Below are 20,716 nucleotides of genomic sequence, written 5' to 3'. Positions count from 1 at the left end.
ATGTGATTTCTCCTCCATCCATTAAATATTTGGACTGTCCCATTAGCTGAATCTTGGGTCTTTTGAAGCAAAACGAGTAATCTGGCAACCCTGACCAAAAGAAAACAGGGGAAATTCTGATCATTGGACAGAGGCATTCCTTGGAGACAACATACATCAAACATGACTTAAAGATTAAGTTTTATTCAGATGATATCTTGAGGAGTTTCCATTCTCATGTCAAATGATGAACACTTTTACTACGGGGAAAGGCTGGTTAATCTTTAACCAAGAATTTACAAGAGGTTCTTAAAACAAACAACAAACAACTTACAAAGCTTCACGAGATCTTCCTTTTATTCTGAAGAGTTTGTACTGTGAACACTACCAGATTGATAGCTGCGTTATGAAAGAAAGAACAAGTTAGGCAATGTGAACTACCCAATAAATCCCTACCGGGAAGATCACCTCTGGATAGGACAAAGGGGAACTCAGCCAAAAGCCTATGCTGAGGGAAGGGTTCAAAGGAGTTGTTTATACGGTCCAAGTGTTTTCCAGAAAAAGTTGGACCTTAGGCCACTAACTCATTTCAAAAACACGGTAGACCAAGTGGCAGGTGACTGATGCCACCATTTTACATGGTAGGACCTTAGGGGGGATACTTCTCTAGCACAGGCTGAAGGTGATGAAAAGAATGCCATTAGCTTCAATGAATATTAAAAGTGGATCTGCACCCAATTCACCAGTCTCATAACCCAAACTCATAACTCCAACTCATAACGCATTCAGTTTCTCTAGTTAATTAATAGGATTTGTTATCAGGTAGAAATGTGATTCCTTTGAGGTGCCAAATTGCCATGCATGTTTCCTGCTGAAAGAAAGAAAAGTGTATGCATACACCAATGTTTCCAGAAAGCTTGAATGGAAAACTCTTTCGTGTCAGAAGTTTATTTTTATTGGTAAAATATTAAATAATATACAGAATTAAAAACTGCACTTACACTTCTGAGAAGAAATAATTCTTGGACAAATTATATGCTTGTTCCTGAGATTCCCTACATTTATTCCAGTAGCTGTGCACTCAAGACAGTACAAACCTTTATAATATAATCCTTTTCACAAAGTATTACAAAGTTTCTGCAGCTTCTTTTATTTATACACACATACAGACTCACACTCTCACATGGCTGTACAACACTCACACATGTACAGAGTACACACATACAGATGTGGAACCATATGTATGCATGTATACTAAGAAGAAAAAAAAATAACAAGTCCATAGTTCAGTCTATAGCGGCAAAACTTTTTTAGCAGGGGGATACAGGTTTACATTAGGGTTGCTCACATGCACCACTGTCATAGTGATCATTTCTGAACTCCTTTTATGAGAGCATGTTCCAATGACCATGTAAAGCAATGGGACAATTCCCAATGTCTTCACTGGCTTTTGGAATAAACTCTGATTTTCTTTCTTTCTCTTTTTCTTTTTTTAAATTTTTTTTTAGTTTAAAAGATTCCTCAATTTGAGCTCATAACATCTGTCACAGAACTAAAAAATTGAACCTGGGAGAAAAGTGATCATTTGCCAGATTACTCACCCGGCTTGCTTCAGGAAAACAGCACTAAAGTGGGCAGAGTGCAACTCCGTATGAGTCAGGGAAGATGCCATGACAAATGGGTCAGACCTGATAGCCTGAAATTACACTCACAAAATGGTGCGTGCTTTGCTATGATCCCACTGCTTCAGTGCAGTCCCCATTTGTGGGAGGACTTGAACAACCTACGTGAGGTTACTGGAATTTGGCCCAAGGAGCGTGAACCTGTGGGTGACCACGACAGTCACCCACCGAATGCATTTTTCTTCTTGAACCCAAATGCAAGAGTCTGGGAAACAATTTTGGCAATCAATCAGAACAGGATACAGTCTCCTCACCTTTGTTATTACTAAAAAGAAATATCTTAAATACAAATTTAAAAGACAAAAGTGGCTACTGTGCATGCGCAGTAACTGCCTTTCAAAGAAATATCAACAGGATTTTTTTTTTTTATTATTACGTACCTAAATACATATTTACAGAACAGCGGCTTCAGTCTACTGGGGGGAAAAAAAGGCATTAAAAATACACTATATATAAATATGTATGATATGTAAAACAAGTCCCATCTAAACTTATATAAGACAAGGACAACTCTAAAGAAGCTTTTCTGGTCTCTCAGGTAGATAAAGGACATGAGTCCTGTAATTCTTACGCAGGCAAATCCCTCCCATTAGAGTAAATGGCAGTTTTGCCCTAGCTAAGAGATTAGGCCTAATCCAAAATCCATTATCAAAGTCAACCAGAGTCTCCACTGAGTGGGTTTTGGATCAGACCAAAAAATCTTTTTTTTTTTTTTTTTTAAATTATTTTTAATAAACATCAATATTAAGTGCTTTTCTTAAAAAGAAAGCTGCAATTAGAAAAGAAAAGAAAGGAAGAGGTAAGAACAGCTATGTCCTTAATTCATACACTGGATGTGTTTCAATGTCAAATAAAAGCAGGAGTTAAGGTATGGGATTTAGTCTTAACTTACAGTTTCTCACCTTTTGTCAGTCACAATCTTAATTTACGTAGTTACTTGAACCTTATCTTTGAATGTATTTAAGACAGAGCATTTTGTTTCACTCATTTGTGTGGACTGAGGAAAGAAAAAAGAAACCACTGTACATTAATAAGACGTCAGGGAAAGTATTGCACTTGAACAGAAAAATAACCCAAAAACCCAAAAAGGTGATTTTGTTGGTGATTTTTTTTTTTTTTTAAACTAACATAAGCAAATCATCCATGTCGGCAATAAGTACGTTTAGAAAGCAGGATCCAAGAATGAAGCATAAGAAGCAAATCTGGGGTTGGTAACCCCCACCCTGGAATACAACAGTAGTAAAACTCTTTTTTAAAGCATTTTCTTCCAACAGGAAAAAAAAAATTATATGACTTTTTTTACTTTACAGTTTTAAATCTTTCTAAACATTTGCATTAAAAGTTTCCAGTTTCTCATAAAAAGATATACATTTTAGAAAAAAAAATACAACCAGAAAATAAAACCAACTAAAAAGGAAGGCAAATATACAGTATTATAATTACATCACTGTGGAGTTATCTCAGAAGGTACCCTAGATCTTTAAAGTGTTACAAAGAGTACGTACCTTAATTTTTTTGTTTTCTCAAATCAACTATCTTTTTTTCTTTTTCCTGTTTTTAATATAAAACTACACTTGAGTACAAAAATATGTAAACAGACTGTACAGCCAATGAACAAAAAAAAAACCAAAACAAAAAACAAACCCCCAAACCCCTAGACAGCCCAAAGCTACAGGAGATAAGAGCAGGCCCAGACTTAAAGCTCAGAGAAGGAAAAGGGGGAGAGAGAAAGAAAAAACCACTGAAAACCAGAGGAGACTGCTACATGGCAGAGGAAGTGAACGTGTTCAAGCTCTGAGGACACTTGACAATTCGTCAAATAATTGATCACAGTTTCAGAATCTGAACAACTACAAAAATAACCAAAAAGTCCTTCCCTTGTTACAGTGTGTTCAGGAATGAACATCCATTTCCAGTAAGCAATGTCAAATCCCAGTAAGTGCATAGTAGGGGATTCAGTGACCTCTACCCCTTGAAGAAGCTTTTCTTATTCGATGTCACTTGAGGTAAAACTAAATGGCCCGATTTACTGCAAACTGGCCTTGTTGTGCCAATAACGAAGTCATGCTCTCCACCACGCCTTGTGGGAGGCGTCCATATTTTATCCGTGATTGATAACACGGACTAGAGGCTACAGGTATTCATGTATCGCCAAGTGTGAGGGATTAAGGCTACTACACAAATGTAAGCGAACGCGTCTTCACCACAGAGCCCCACCACCTAGTGCTGATGACCGAGAGCTAATCAGAGGTGCTGTGCTGCACCAATTAGCAAATAAGTCCCCGATCTCACAAATAATGGTAATTATTAAGCACATGGTTAACTGCAAAGCTCCTGTGCACTTCCAGATCTAAGTGAAGGGATGGCAGGAGGCTAATCATGTGCTCAAATGTTTTCTTGGGCTGCAGTGAAGTCACCTAAAACAACACCTGCTGCAGGAAGGAAGCATCAGCCCAAGCTTTGGGTCAAGCTGCTCCCTTTCTCCCAACAGAGTACACACCATATGAGCCCCTCTTGACACACGATCTGATTAACTTTGTTTTCATTCATTCAGTTAAAATACTTCACATACTGCTAGTAAATACATCACAGTATTTTTTTGTAACTGTTAATAGTATTAGGTTTCACTACAGCAATGTAAGTCTTTGTTGAAATGGTCATTTCTGTGCACTGATTAATTAGGTCCCATGATTTGTATGTAAAGGAAAAGTTTTTACAGAAGGAGAGAGCATGGGCAGTTATCCTCTCAGATGAGGATCCACATGAGCATAACGATAACCACCTTTCCGAAGGCTGGAAGCGAACAGGAACCGGGAACGCTTGTCTGCATGATCAACTGGAAAGCTAGGTGATTTAAATAGATACCAGTTTTATTGTTATCTTGGCCTGTTAAGTGTGCAGCATGGCAAAACGTCAGCACACCACCTCCTCCTGACTGTCCTCTATTCACTTCAGAGCCTCAGTGGAGAAGGACAGAAATCACACGCTTCCAGGCACGGCTGTAGGAGGCTAAATTAGAAACCAGTGATGTTGTCCTTGGCCTATACTTCACAAGAACTCTTAACGAGATAAAAGGGAATATATTTACTACAAAGCAAATTCTGCCTCTTTTCTACCTAATTCCTCCTGCCACATACTCTCTGTGACCGCCATGGGCCCAGACCCCAGCAGAGAGGTGCCAAGGAGCTGGCACTGGGCTGCCGCTGGGCTCGGGGTCTGATCTAGTCACCTCCCCTGACGGCACACTTAGATGTTGCACCCGTGCAGGGTAAATAACTAGATCTGAAACTAGGTCACCAACCTGCCAGGAAAGTACCGAAACAAACACTGCGCTTTTCACCAAAGTGTTCTAGCTAATAAACCCCCATAACGTCTTCTACAGATGGGCTTCTCTCATCTACATCAATTATTAGGACGGCAGCAGCATGACAGTCAAACTTGCAAACCATTTCCAAAGGACTTTTGTTCCTGCTGGATTTCTTTTTCCAGGTTGAAGCAAGTGGCAGGTGCTTTAAAGTCTGCTCCCGTTCCTAAGTGGGAACTTAAAAGCACAGCAAAGTCCATTTTCAAGCGTGCTTTACTTAAAGCTGTGGAGGGGAAGAAAACAGGACATGTCTGCCCTGGCATTCTACAGGACAGTGTGCAGCTGGGGCTTTTGCAGCAAGTCTTGGTGCCACTCTGGGGATGCCATGTTGGTTGGGACCAGCTCCGAGACCAGCTCTGGCTGGATAGCTGGAATGCACTTTGCTAGGGTAATTTTCAGCCCTTCCCACTCCCAAAAGCCAGTTGAGTCCGGGAAATCTCATGGCAAAGTACTAAGACGGTCTTCTCTCTCGGTCAAGCTGCCGAGGAAGGTGCAGAAGGGGAGAAGGATCTGCCTCGCTACGCTGTAGGAGAAGGGATGTTTACTTTGGGTTGGTTTTTGTCGTGCATTCTGAAAGGGTATGGTAGGATATCATGAATGACATCACAAACTTCCAAAATGCATTTGAAAAAGGCACATATACAATAAAGCATATATCTAATTATATGATACCGTATATATATAAATATACTTTCTCAACATCTCCAGCTGCCCTAGACCGCAGGCCATTACTACCATCCATTTTTGTTTTTAAATGATACTAAGCCAAGCTAAGATGCAAATTTATAGCGTCAAAGCCAATTTCATCACACTTTTCCTAAAATCCCGCACTGAGTTTAGGCGACCCTGGTATCAGTGCAGCCTCCCTTCTCCCTCCTCATTATGTTATAACACACAACAAAGAGTTAAAGAAAGGAATACTATCTAGTAAAGAAACTGTATTACTGTGGCTCTTGTCCTTGGCTGAAATAAGCAGCTTTGCCTAAATTATTTCCAAAGTTTCTTTCTGGAGGAAGGAGTGTCAGTTGTCTGGCTTCTTTCAAATATGAACAAGCTAGCTCCGGACCTAGACAACAGTAATAATGTCCTATTAAAGGCCAGTTTTGAAGGGTTTGGTTTAATTCCTGGCCTCCTCTTTTGCCTGACAGCCCCAATTTAGGAATGCCCTTGTAAACAGAAAGAAATATGGAAACTCTTAAGATTAAGAATTTCTTCACCTTGTAGTAAATATACTTTAGTTCCACATGGCTATGTTGTGAGCTCTGTCCTCACACTGTAGAAACTACTACCATTAAAAAATCAGGCCAATTAACAAATTTAGATTCTTTCTCTCTGATATAGACCAATAGAGGTTAATGCCTAGACACCCTTCACATCACATCATAGATGGAAGCACTTTTTAAGGAGAATAAAATTGTTTTAATCCCATAAGTTATTGAGTAAAGAGCTGGCTTTACTGAAAAATGCTGTATATTTTGATGTGCACTCCTAACTGATTGCAAAGAGAGGTGGCTGTAAAATTCATTGGCCATAACAGCAGATATATAGACAATGCCCTTTGCTCTAAGAATATGGATCATACCAAGAGCAGAATAAGGAGTCACAATTCTCTTTCAATTAATAGGCTTGTAATACTCTAAATTGAGTCAGAATCTTGCCATTTTTGATGTAAAAAGACGCAAAAGGTTTTACTGGCAGGGATGTGTGCAGAAATGGCGTGTTGGTTTTTTGGGTTTTTTTTTAATGAAAATGGGGAATGCTCACAGGAAGCCAATTCTAAATTTGTAAATGCATGTTTTTAACTGGAAACCTGATTCCAAGAATTTCAAGAGAGTCCAATAAAAATCAGCCAGGTTCGATTTCCAACACCAAATACTTAGAACAAATGGATCCGCAGGCCAAGGATTATCTACTGAAATTCCTAGTACACTGCGAATGACTAATGAACTCGACAAAACTCAAGAGCTTTTCTTAGAAATCTGCAGAGAGCAAGTAAAAAAAAAAAAATCTCTGAGGCCCCATTTTGCACACTTCCGCGTAGGGGCAAACTGCTTTATATAAAACCCTCCAATAATTTTCAGTAGGAAGTGAATGCTAAAATAAATGCTAGTCCAAAACTTTGTTCTAAATTTGAACTAGAATTTAATCTTTCTCCTTTCCCTAGCTCTAGGATGAAAAACTTCAGTGAGCGTTCAGACAAGGACATCGAAAATAAAAATTAATGCAACCTCTCAGCTTCTTGCTCTCCAAAAAATGCAGTTGTTGGAAGATAACTGAACCAGCGTGTCTCCCTACCACCTCCCCAGTTCTCTGTGCCTGTGACACCAGGACATGGCAGTGCTCACAATACAGATCTCTCACGCTACCATTAGAACAAGAAGTTGGGCTTAACTGAAGCCAGCTATAAAACCACTGAACTTCCCCGTCTGATCTTTTCAACATCTACAGAATATAGACTACAGGAGGTACCAATGAATCATCAATGAATGAAAGTGCACACTAACGAACTGCAGATATAATTGCAGCCAACTTATTTGCGGATAGAGATTCCACAAGGGATTCTCTCCCTTTCCCGTATTCCAGTGCTTTTCCAAACAGAGGCAGAATTTCTTAACACTTTTTCCCTAGTGCTAACTATTCGAAGAAACCATAGCCCACGTTCTTTCCACTGACCACAGAGGGGAGAATGGAGTGTTGTCCCCCAGAGACTGAAAGGAATTGTTGGAAACCCTTTTCTCTGGCTCAGGCATGTGTCTTTCTGGAGGCCAATGCAAGCCTAGTGACCTTCAGGCCCAGCACCATTCCCTTTGCACATTGTTCTTAAAAGACCTTTCCCACCTCAGCACTCCTTTGATTGCACCAAGCACAAGAAAATGAGAACGGTCTGGGGGACGGCAGCGGTTCATTTGCCTGAGTTTTCTCTGCATTAGAATGAAGAAAGAAGGAGGGGGAGGAACCCAACAACATTAAGAACAATGTTGGGAATAGGTCTTTAAATCTGTCTCTCCAAAGCCCGTATATTCCCAGCCTTGATAGCTCTCACATTACACAAGATGACATTTCTCTCCATATTGTATTATAATTAATAGGCTACTGCCAGACTTTACCAGCTCCTACTTAATAGCATTTCAGTGCTGGGAAGCAGTCGTCAGGTAATCTGGCCATGATCTACTGTATCCTTTCTAAACACAGGTTCTAGCTGCCAAGAATGTCACCATAAAAAGATTTCAATCAATACCACTCAGCTCCTACTTTCAAATGCTCCAGGTCTAGGAAGAGAAGAAGAAAAAAACCAGTACCCTCAAAACGAACAGCAAACTGGCATATGCATCGAGTACGCAGATTGAAGTGAGCAGATGGGAATTCATTATGGCCTGATCTTGCTCTCTCTTTTATACTTTAGTAACTTTATACTTTGGAAAAGGTCTCACCAAGCGCACGGAGACCATGTGCACAGAAAGGGTTAAACCCATGCAGATCTTTCCATTCTCAAGCTGTGCTCTTGTTGCCAAACAACAACATTTCAACTATGATTGGTACAAACAGTTGGGTTTCAATGGCAATCTGTCACGTAGGTTTAAGCCCAATTTTTACTGATGCAACCTGCAACTTGCTGGGTGGTTGCTGGCTTTGTTATTTATTGGGAGAGAAAGAAAGGAAACAAAAGAGATTGGTGGTTTTTTTCTCTTGTCCAGGCTGTAGTTCAAGGACTTGCTCTGGAGTTGGTTTCTCCATTTGTTTTCCCTACAGTGAAATGAATAAATTAGGAATAAAAATGAAATCTGCAAATCCAAATCAAAGCACAGCACCTGCATCTCCATGTATCACTTTCTGAAGAAGTAAGGGAAGGTCATATGCAATCTGTTCGTTTGCAGGGCTTCTGTGCTCTCCAAGAGCAAAGGCCATCCAGCAAAATCTGCAAGCACTTCCACCCCTAAATTAAAGCAGAACTGATGACTTAAAAACAAAAGGAAGTCACTAGTTCAGCAAATTAGCAAATAAGATGTCAACAAGAGAAAAAACGGTCAGGGCTCGGATCCTGATGTAGCTGAAGTAGTTGGGGTAGTTCCATTAAATTCAATGGAGCCAAGAGGATTAATGCTGGCCAGGGATCTGGCTGCTAGCGTTTTCCCAGCTGCAAGTCTTAGTTTAGGCTGTTGCCAAGAGGTTAACACTGTGATAAGAAAGTATTTATATAGGTATATATAGATATATAATTATATTTAAAGAACACTTTGCTACTAGTACTTTCGTAATTTTAAAATAAAATTATTTCAGAAGAGCGGCAGAACCTCTTGAATAAACTGCAGACTCTTTTACCCACTCCTAGGCCACTTACTGTCCTAGAAGCAAGTTTAAATGTTATTTCTAAATGCTATTTCTTAAAACATAGGGTGCAACTAAATAAGTAAGGCTCCCAAGGGTCTCTAAGAAGCCAGTGAATCAACACATAGGCATGGAGTAACAGCAAATCAACAATTCTAAAAAAGGTGCTTCATAAGTTAAGGAAAATAAAAATACAAAGCCTCAGACTTACCACAGAAGGCCCTCAGACTTATGAAACTAAACTGCTGTAATGTGGTACAGTGTTAAGACATACATTTCTTTTTTTATTTTTTTTTTTTTTTTTTTTTTTTTTTTTTACATTCTAGAGGAGCAATACACACTGAACCCAGGAAAACAGCTCACCCTAGAAAGTAATTTTGAAAGGAATATCGACTTTGACTCGTGCTCCTAAATCCCTAACAGTTTTGCTTTAAAAATAATTGTTCATTCTGCAGAATTAAGTTCCCCCACCCTCTCCTCCAGTTACCGAAACCCCGCACCATATCTACACGTTTGAAAAAGGCTCTCCTCTGAAATGTTTCTACCTATTCATCTGAAATTGTAAATGAGTGGCATCTCATTGGGACTTTAAAGCACCTAGCAAGGTCAAGCGATATCCCAAAACAGGACACGATGTACAGCTGATTGAGACAGAAACGGACTGCCTTTCAATTCCCACAGAAAGTGAGGCGGGTCACTCACCAAAAAGTGATGGCAACAACAAACCCCTCTTTTATCCCTTCCCTTCCTTGTTTCCATTCTTAAGCTGGGCAGAGCAAATGAGGTTGGGTTCACAAAAAATAAGGTTAATAATAATAATTAAACAACAGCAACAACAACAACAGCAACAACAACAAAATAGGCGTCTCAATGTCTGAGGAAAAGTGGGATTGTAAGTGCAGTATTTCTTCATGTGCAGTTCTTCTACTTCATACAAGTCCCCTTTGGATGAGAAGGCCTAGTGGAATGTGTGCTCCCCTCGGACTATGTGTGATGAGAACTCATAGCGGTCCTGGCTTCGGTAGCCACAGATGTTGCACTCTAGCGGGTCCCGGTAGCCATGGCAGCCCATGTGGATGGTGTACATGACATGGTCCAGGAAAAGGACACGACAGTGCTCGCACTTGAAAGCCCTAATCTGCTCCCCTTCTCCGTTGATGACCTTGTAGATATCCTTTAAAGAGCCCTTAGAAGCTTTTGTGACATCCAAAGCCTTGGCGTCCTCCTTCATATAAGCCGGGCTTGGCTTTCTCTTGGGATTTAAGGCAGAGTTTCCTTGGTAGGACTGGCGGTCTTCATGGCTGCTCTCTGAGTCAGTAGAATCCAGGCAGCTATTGCTTGGGGAGCCCTCTCTATCCTGGGTTCGACTCTTTGGTCTGATGAGGGAGATCGGGCCATCCATGTTGTTCTCGTGACTGTCAGCTGTTTCCCTGCTAATAGGCCTTTCTATCCTGTTAGGATGATAGACCTGAGCGTAAGCTGAGCTGATGACTGGGGCCACCTCTGCAATTGTGCTTGGTGTGTGCTGCATCAGGGGGTGAAGTGCCTCAGCTCCAAGGTAGGTGATTGCATTGTTGATGGCTTGGTCCATCATGTGAGACTGCATCAGCTCAGCCTCCTTCTCATAGGTTAGGTTCATATCAAAGGGAATATCTGGATAGCCAAATCTCATAAGCTTTTCACCTAAGGGACAAGAGCAAATCAGAATGAGAAAAATCAACATAATCACTCCAAGGTTTCACTGTAAAAGGGGTAGGGAGGGACAGAAAACCCCTGACTTGGGGTGAAATTCATTCCAGAGTCCAAAGTCAGCCTCCTTCTACTTGTTTACTGACCTCCTACAAAGTTTCTGTCCTGAGATGGGTAAAACAGCAACCTCACCAAGTGCTTTTTTTTTTTAGTCCAGGTGAAGCATGTGGCTGCAGCAACCTCCAGATCGATTCCAAACCTTCCACTGGGCCTGACTGTGCCCGAACTTCAAGTTAGGGAAATACATGTTAACGGGTAGAAAATGGGATTGAACCACTCAGGTCAATGAAGCTCCACTGGTTTATACCATTAGACATACTCTCCCAAAATTAGAGGAGATATGTCCCCTGCACCCTGAGGTGCCTCATACATACCTTACAACAGGACTGCATAGCGAGAAACCTAAGCAACAGGTACAGGGGGCTGGTATGGTGGCATCTTTAGAGCCACAGTATGTAAATCCTTCAACCAGCAGAAAAATTATAAAATGACCACGTGTAGCCACAGAACAGAGCAAGTAACAGGTGCACTGGGTGCTGACCTGGCATCTCACGTTCAGGCTATAGTATCTTTGTAGTTCTCCCCTCAAAAAAAAATCCTATCCCAATGTTCTGGGCTGAGAAAAGAAATACACACACCCCCCCCCAGTGTCTATTTAGGCAAGAAAACAAAATAGAGAAACTGCATGTATAGCTTAGTTTCATTTGGTAAAAGGCAAAAGCAACTTCATTGACACAGGATAAATAAATACATAATGATGATGAAGCTGGCTGATTCATCACTATGTGAATCCAAATTCACATCCTTGTAACCTTTTTAAATCAATGGCATTACAGATATGTGAAACCAGAACCACATGCTGGTAAATTATGCTAGTCACAGGGCATGTTACATATCACAGCTCTCCTTTGAGGTTAACAAATTTACCACTACTTACATCAGGGCTCAGCTCAGCAGCACTGCTTTTCCAGTGATGGCTTTAGAGTATCAGTACAAGGAAAGTTCATATAATAACTCTTCTTTTTAAATAGAAAAGGTTATATGTATAACTATATGTGTAAGATACAAGATATAGGTGCTCATACGTGTTCACACACACACAAGTATTAGCTAGTTGTAGACAGTTAACTTTTTAAGCTGCAAAGTCTGATAAATAATTTTGGTTGGTTTTCATTGTCTTGGTTACTTTTCACTGCCTCAGTACATAAACCCAGACTTTTGTTCAATAATGTAACCTAATAAATTCAAGGAGTCACTACGTACAACTGGTTTGGCTATCCAAGAATTAAAGAACTCAAGAATCTTCTGTCACCTTTTACCAAAATTGCTGGGAACAAAACGTGTGTAAACCACCATAAGAAAGGAAGAGAACTGTAAGCCCAAATCTCTTCCAAATAGCATTAGTACATTTCAACATAGCTATCACTCAGCATTTTATTTTTGACTATAATAATTCATTCCACTTAGTGTGGCTTATCTTAAAGTGATGCATAAAGAGAGAAATAATTTTACATTACCCATGGTACAATCATGTTATCCTTAGAGATGATGCATCACTTTTGCTTGGGAACTTAGCCCTGATTAGCAAGGTAATTAAATGCAAGTCTAAAGTGAAGCATGTGAATATTCCTACTCTCTTCAGCAGTACTGTTCACATGCTTCTGATGTTTATGTACCTCACTACGTTTCCCTACGGATGGCTGTGTTACCCTTATAGCTTACCAAAAGAAAGCATAGTGTAGAAAACTGTTCCTTTATTACACATTAGACATTTGGAGAAAAATAGGGAAGGAAGGAAGAAGCAAACAGTGCTACAACGATGGCCTTTGTAATCTAACGTGACCTAAGGGTGATTCTTGCTGTCAAACATCCTCTTTTCAGTGTTTCTGCCATGGGCTGGCAGTCTTGCTGTCTGTGATGGCTGTTCTGCCGCTGGTCGGATGGACAACTCTGTAATGGAAGGTGGCTCCAGCTTCACTTGAAATTGAGCAGCTCCTTCCCAGGTGGGGCCAAAGTGGAACTGGAGGACAGCTCCAGGAGGCATGTGGTGTCTTTGGCACGGTGAGAAGAAAGAAATGAAACTGGAAAAGTCCATTGGTCCCTATCACCTGCTCTGGCCACCTGTATCGTTCCTGTGTTTGAATAAAGAACTGGGTCTGGTGAGAGTCTCATTCAGTCTCCAAACACACTGTCAGTCCTTTGCAGGCTATATAGATCAAGAAATAATACCTATCCTTTATGGACTACTTGGACGAACGAGGCAAACCTTATTTTGATTCCTTTTATCTTCCACATTTAGTTATTCCACCACAGACAGCAGAGTAGAGAAAACTGTAAATTGCCAGTGACCTGAATTATTCATTCCTTTAATTATGAACTGGATCCAAAGATGTCAGAGCCTTAGAAATGGAACGTGACATAAAAAAAGTAAAATAAATGATAACATGGGGAGGAGAGGGCATAAAACACAGAGCTCAGAAGAAACATTAACAAACCAGTCCAACATGGTTTTCAATTTTAAATCCTCTTTAGCCAAATCTGTACTTAAAACAAACTAACCAGATTCATCATTTTGAATTTGCATGCAAAATTATGCTCAAATTCTATTTATTCTTGCCCTACATTAGTAAAGTAGAGGAAGAAACATTCTCCACTGTGGTCATTTTATCATGTGACATTCAAAAAAACCTCAAAACAGGTATTTGAAACTAGATCAAAGCACACACACACAGCTGTCCTGTGATACCTGTAGTCCATCTCATCAAGTATCTAAAGCAACTGCAATGCTGGACACTTGGGAGAAAGCTGCAAGAAATCTTGGAGAAAGCAGTTACAGAATTTACCACTGGGTAAATTTCTTCCGGACCCCCATTAACTAGAAGTTGACTCTAATTCTGAAGCTGGTTCATCTTTATCTGTTCTGAGATGCCTGTGTATTTTTAATTCTTACTATAACAGCCGTGGTCTTATCGTAAGCCACATAAATGTCTCCTTTTGTATCTTGCCAGTTCTTAACCTCAGTGACACTCTGTGAGAGTAAGCACCACATTCAAACTGAAAATACGTGACTCTGCTTCATGATCAGTTTGAAGATGGTTACTTTCAATTTCACTAGTGTCTGCTTCACTGAAGGGGAAGCAAAAAGAAGTACTCAGGCTCCTGCGCATCAGAAGTTATACTTGCTGCCTCCACTATTTCAACAGGTTTGGTAAGACTAGCACCTCAATATCAGATATATAACCGAGCCTCTCACTCAGAAATTAACTCTATTTGCTGTATGCTGCTTCCTTTCCTCCCGAAATTTCAGCCAGAGTAGAGACTGTGGTCCATAACCAAGGTCCCTTGGAGATTGCTGATCAGAAAGAGCAGTAAAGCATTGATAGATGTAGCATGCAAAGATTTTAGCTTATGATTACATGACCTTCTCATAAACACCATTAAGTTGTTTTGGACAGGTGCCACACTTGCAGTATGCACAGGAAAATTTCCTGCAAGCAAGAGAACCATTACAAGTTCTTCCTGACAGAGTTGAACAATATTTCATTGGGGAGAAAATGGGAAGAAAATTAAGGTCATGGTGAAAAAAAGAAAAGTAGCAAAGCAAAGACTGCTTTTTTTCAATTCAAACACTGTGATGCCATGAAAGATCAGAAAAGGCAGAAAAATAAGATACAGTAAATATGAAAGAGGACACTTTTCCCCTACAGCTAGATCTGGAAAAAAACCTGCATGTCACATGAAACCCTGAATTCCTAGCCCCAGAAAAATGGAATACGGACATGATCTGTTACACCTTTAGAAGAAACAGGTTTATCTAACAACAAAGTAGTATAGCCCACAGAAGAGAATAATAATCTGCTACAGTATATCTCAGGCAAGGATTTCCAATCAGTACATTTCCCTTTGAAGAAAATAACAACATATGGTCAATTGCACGTGACTGGACAAGTAAAATAACCTTTCTGGTCTAAAAAAGAGACCGTAATCTACAGCTTCCAAAAATGGATTCAACTTATACCACCCAAAAAGTGAGTTGCCTCAGTTGCGAGGTATACTTACAATCAGTAAACTATACTGCTTTGAGAGCAGGCATGGGTACACCAGAATTTAAGGGAAAGGAGCAAGGTCTCCAGCCCTCTCAGATAAAATCTCTAGCCCCTGCAAAGATAACCTCTGAGAGGTATTGCAAACACAGTTCTGTTCAAGTCTTTGGACAACCTGGGGGGGGAAAAGAGCAAGAGGTGTGAACTGCCCTTCTTCCTTTTGAGGCTGTAATGTTTCTGAGGTCTAGACACACCAGTTTAAGTGTCAGCATGGCTATTTCACCGTTGATCGCAACCTGCAAGAACGTACAGCATTTGCTGAGACAATACTAGGGAAACCTACTATGATGGGGCCATGTTTACAATCTCATAAAGCTGTATTTGTCTTGTCAGTAGAGTCCTGCTCCCATTTCCACCCTCTTCAACCCCAACAGTTTTCACAGCAGTAAATTAAATCAGAGTATAAATCCTCCCATTTTTATCAGCTATACAGTAATTCATTTCAGACCACTCTTAAAGACAACAGTCTAAGACTTAAGCTTTTATCTCAGAAGGACTAATAACAATATAGGAAATACTGATGCCTCCCAGCATTCCTCCTGTGGGTTGGATTGTATCTGACCTAACCTTGGCTTAGCACCGATATTTAGGAATGGTCAGATGACTGAGAGCAGCCAGGTCAGTGTGTCAGTGCCCCCCAGGCGAGCTGCTGCATGCTGCTAGCTCCCTACTATTCAAAACCATGTGAGTTAGCTTAAAACCACCTTTAGTGGTGATTTAACAAATCCATCTGAATCTGCATTTAGCTGAGGGGCAATGACTTTTCTAAATGGCTGTGGTAATTGCTTACAGTCCTCTGATCCTCTCTCCCTAAGTGTCCTCAGTGTAGGCAGAATGAGTATTTGACACCCTTAAAATCTGTACGACTGTCATTCCAGGGAGTGTGCATGGAAAACGCATATTACATGACTTTGGAGGCTAGCAGCATACACTTGCCCAAATAATTCTCTGTCCCAGCTCCCTTCCTAAGTTTAGCACTGCCTCAGTTGCAGTAAAAAGCTTTAAGCTACAGTAAAATTCCCCATACTGTCTCCTGTTACAAGCTGAACAATTTTAAGATGTCAAGGTACAAAGCAAAATATGAATTCTGGGCCTAAACTTCCTCATGCCAGTATTATCAGACCAGTTGTTGCCATCTCTCAAGAATTTAATACAAGTATTGAGATACTTGTGGTTGGTGGTTTTGGTTTTTTTTTTTTTTTTTTTGTTTGTTCGTTTTTTTTAAAACACACACACATATGGAGACAGATAATTATATGAGAGTCTTAGTTTTTATTTGCTGGGGCAAGGAGAAGGAAGGATGACAAGTCTAAATCTCAAAAGGGCCAGAGAAAAGTTAAAAAAAAAAACAAAACAGCCTTAAGGCACAGTAAAAAGCTCAAGATTTTCTAAACCATTTTCATGATTCTGGGGACCTCACTTTTGAACTCTCTGGGTTGGTAAAAGTAATTAAATAATTTTCAGGATTTCTTGCTGTGATTTAACCATCTCCATTGTTGTCCCTCCCCATCACAAACAAGTTCTGAGCGCGCTACTTTTTCCTTTGTTCTTTTGGCTATTACAAATTACAAGTAGCCTATACCTACACACTAAAAATAATAAAAGGCGTATTTCAAGCTTACCCACAAACTTCTGTGGGGTGGAGCTTTTACGCTTTCCCATGTTGCTTGTCAGCTTCTCTATAACAGCAGGTCTCTCAAAAGGCACCAGAGAAATATTGTTGTCCATCACAGGCTCTTGTTCCTTACAATCTTCCATAGGAGGTACTACATAAAACCAAAAAATCGTATCAGACAAGTCTGGTCTACACTTTACAGACAACGCAAATCATTTGAGCCCTGCTGATTGCGCAACAAGCGCAACACAAAATAAAGCAACGTGCAAGAACACACTGGGCATCAAGATAGCAATCACCTTTAAGCAGAGCCACATATACAAAACACCTCTCTTTGGGACCATCTCATTTAGCAAAAGCCCAACTTTAAGCATTTATTAAAGGACTTGTTTTGTTCTGAATACTCAAGATCCCCAGTAAAGAGGGGACACTTTTGAAAACTCACTCTGTAGATGACATTTTCTGTTATTCTCCCTTCAATACGGTCACCTGTTGCCAATGTAACTTTTTAGTTATAATTCTTTGTGCATTCCCTTAACTTCATGCTTATCATATGGCATGCTTACCATTATTATTCTCTTTTTGCACTAATCTCAATGACTAAAAAACATACAAGGCATTGATGACTTGTGTTTCCTGAGCCTGCCTATGTGTTCCCCAAGACAAAGGCTTCCCAAATGGAAGACCTGTTAAAGCGTGTTTCCTCTCTCTATATGCAAGATTGTAAAACAAACAAACACTGTACTGGAATGAAAGGATTAACATTGTGTGGAAATTCCCTTCAGAATCAGTCACAGAAACTACCAATTTTTTGATTAATATTTTATCCCTTCAAACACAGACCTAACAACTTGTGAATGTGAGTCTCCTGTGTCTGTCTTTCCAGTTTTTGGGATCAGCAGGGAACACTCCTGTGCTAACTATGTTAGGAGAATGCTCATACATTGTCTTTGAGACAATAACAAGAAACCAATGACCCCTTCTGTCTTTACTCATTTCACTCATTGTTGCTTGTTGGGTTAGGGAATAAGGTGCTAGAGCAAAAGAAGTATAGGAATTGCTTCTGACCACGGTAGTGACCAACTCGCACAGGGTTTTATGTTACTTGCTGACATAGCTATCCACTAAATACCTACAAAGTATTCTGTTTTTGTTGAGCATCCTCTTATAAACACCAAGAAGGGTCAGCGGTACCATGCTGTGGATCAGGCCCAGAGAGCCTGAGTCATTTGCAGTACATGTGAAGTGTGATTCCATGTGTAGCTCTGCTGCCATGAATTTAGTACATGGCCTAATTGTCCCACATTCATCTTCAGAAGGTAGCAAGAGAAATGTGAGAAGGATCAGCCATTAGTCCATGTGCTAATGGGATGGTTGAGATGTAAAAAAATTACTTGAGAAGAATGGATGGCAGAGAAATAGAAACTGGGATAATCTTGCACAGAGTTCCTACAATTTGCAATCTGTGAGCAACCCATTGCTTTCTCTGTATTAGATAAATCTTTCGGTGAAGTCACAGGTTGTATTGCAGAGGTAACAGAGAAAAACTGAAACCCCTATCTTCTGCTAGTCCTCCTCTGATCTCTCACAGTAACAACCTTTTGTGTCACAGACACCTTCTCACTGAGACTGTGCCATAAATGAACACCACCAGCCTACTTTCCTCCCATGTAACTTTACTAGCTTCAGGATCCTAATATGGAATAATCACTCCCCTGTTCTTAAACACGCAGCTGTTTGCTAGCACATAATATATGAAAAATAGGGTCATAAAAGCCTTGTCTTTGCCTTCTTTCTAGTAAGGAAGAGCAAATACCAGGCAATTACAAAACAGAGTATCTGCTCAGGTGAACTTCTCAATTCAGACATTTGTAATAAGAAAACATGGCAATTTATTAATTTGATTCCATTTGTGCCTCTGCTGCTATGGAAAGCTGAGTACTTTGAGGCTTAGAATCTACCATACGCTATAAAATGATTTACTCTGCTGCTTTTATATTTGTACAGGATGCTCCCCCTGAGAAACACAATGGTTTCTCATTTACAAGGCAGTCCTGCTGGCATCAGTGAAAGAGAAGAAGAAAAAGCATAAATATGAAATGAATCTAATGTTGCAACAAAATGGGATGCAGTGTTCAAGTGACCTAATTAATGCCCAGTGCAGACTGGGAGGTCTGGAATACTTTAATAACCTTAAAAATTTAGCCTTAGCTATTTAAATACTATGCTTGGTCCGGAGTTATCTGCACTATTTCTACTCAAGTATTTACCGAGGACATTTTGGAAGAAAGGAAAGATTACGTCTGTTGATTTTCACTGGAAACTGGTGTCTGACTCTCCTTTTGGCTTACCAAAAATCAGCGTATGCATGCACAGGCACACACACTCTGCATGAAACCCTGGATCCCTGCTCAGTGACAATACTCATCCTCACTGCGATAGGGCAGGTTTGCACGTAAGTGCTACTTCAAGAATTTCCAGCTGTTGCTGTACAGGACACACGAGGCTGGTGGTGGGGACCTAGGGAGGTGCAGAAGGCTCTAAATCCCTCCTAGGAAGAACTGCTAAAGGCATCCTGGCTTTGTAGGACTGTACTTGCCCACAAAATCAGTTGAAAACTTCTTGATTACTGTCATAGCCATCTGATTAAGCCCCAAATGTAGTGACATTTTTATGTCTTACTACAATTAAGTAATACTTAAATAATTCTATCATTGGGCATATGTGTGTAAAATTTCCTAGATGGAATCTGAAACCTTTCTTCCATGAAAAATGAATAGTGCTAAAAAAGACATCTGCTCTTCTCCAAGTCAGGCAAAAATTCTGCTTGGACTCCTTTAGAAGTAAAATCATCACCAATAAAAGCATTTTCTTTCTATCTTTCGTGCTGCAAGCTCTTTTTCCCACCTTAGAACTCAATTCTATAATCCAGAGCACGGCTCTTTTGCAATAGAATCACTGAATCATGCCAATATTTGTGTTACGATGGGAGTAAGTTACTGGAATGTGTTTTGTTATGTAGATTTTCTGGGAGGAGGGAGAGATGGAAATAGTCTAGTTTTGGAAACCATTTAAATTGCATGCAAAACCAGACCAAACAGGTGAGAGATCACATTTTAGAAACCCAAAGAGTTAAACTAAAGATCACCTTGTCAATTCTAGATACATTAATTTTCATTTCAATTTAAAAATATACAAATAAAGGACAAATAGCCCAGGCTGCCTTTTTTTTTTTTTTTTTTTTTTTTTTTGAGGAAAAACAAAATAAAAAAGGGGGAAAGCAAACCGATCACACACTACCGACAGTTACCACAAATCAGGTCCTCTGTGGTAGAAGTTCATATGTACACATTTACTCTGCAGTAAATTCAATTCCTTTTTTGTTGTACTTCGTTGTACTTCATTCCCTTGGTAGTTTGAGCTACTGAAGAACAGCTGACGTTATAACTAGCTTTGATACAGCAACTCATTTTAGGCTGTGAAAGCTATGGTCTCAGCTCAGGAATGCTTTTTAATTCTAAAAGCTCACATTTTAGTATGCTTCTGTTCAGGGGTGTTCTTAATCAGCTACCAGGGTGCGTTCCTAGATTGCCCATGCAAACGTTCACCACCTCTGACACTGTTAATGTTCTCAATTGCAGTTAACGCCAAATGTTGTTTCTAAGCCCATACTCTGAATACATAAACATGGACGCTCTTCAGAACAAAGACTTTATTTTCCTGAAGACATTGGTCTTTCAATCATAGTGTTCAAAGTGGCTATCTCTTAGTTTTTCCTTCTGAATTTGTAAGAAACCACATATACTATTAAAAAAGTTTATGCTGTTCCTTAGCAAGGAAAGAATAGGGGAAAAAAGAAGTAAAAAAATTACCCAATGCGCATTTTGCTGATAAATGC

General features: G+C 40.0%; 1 protein-coding gene across 16 annotated transcripts in view; it reads right to left on the bottom strand.

Annotated features, from left to right (window-relative positions):
* Positions 1-916: 916 nt before the first annotated feature.
* IKZF2 (IKAROS family zinc finger 2) overlaps positions 917-20,716 on the bottom strand; it is a 120,858-nt gene continuing 101,058 nt past the window's right edge. For 15 of the 16 annotated variants that reach the window (XM_030018718.2, XM_030018725.2, XM_030018717.2 and 12 more), the window contains 2 exons: positions 16,826-16,969; positions 917-11,034 (listed from right to left, as the gene is read on the bottom strand). In XM_030018718.2, the coding sequence (XP_029874578.1) occupies positions 10,310-11,034; positions 16,826-16,969 (869 nt within the window). In that variant the 3' untranslated portion in view covers positions 917-10,309. The remainder of the gene's footprint in view (positions 11,035-16,825; positions 16,970-20,716) is intronic. The other variant, XM_030018731.2, reaches the window with a different exon arrangement.

This window comes from Aquila chrysaetos, chromosome 6, assembly GCF_900496995.4.
Source record: "Aquila chrysaetos chrysaetos chromosome 6, bAquChr1.4, whole genome shotgun sequence".
Taxonomy (NCBI): Eukaryota; Metazoa; Chordata; class Aves; order Accipitriformes; family Accipitridae; genus Aquila; species Aquila chrysaetos.
This window is presented reverse-complemented; position numbering and strand designations above follow the sequence as displayed.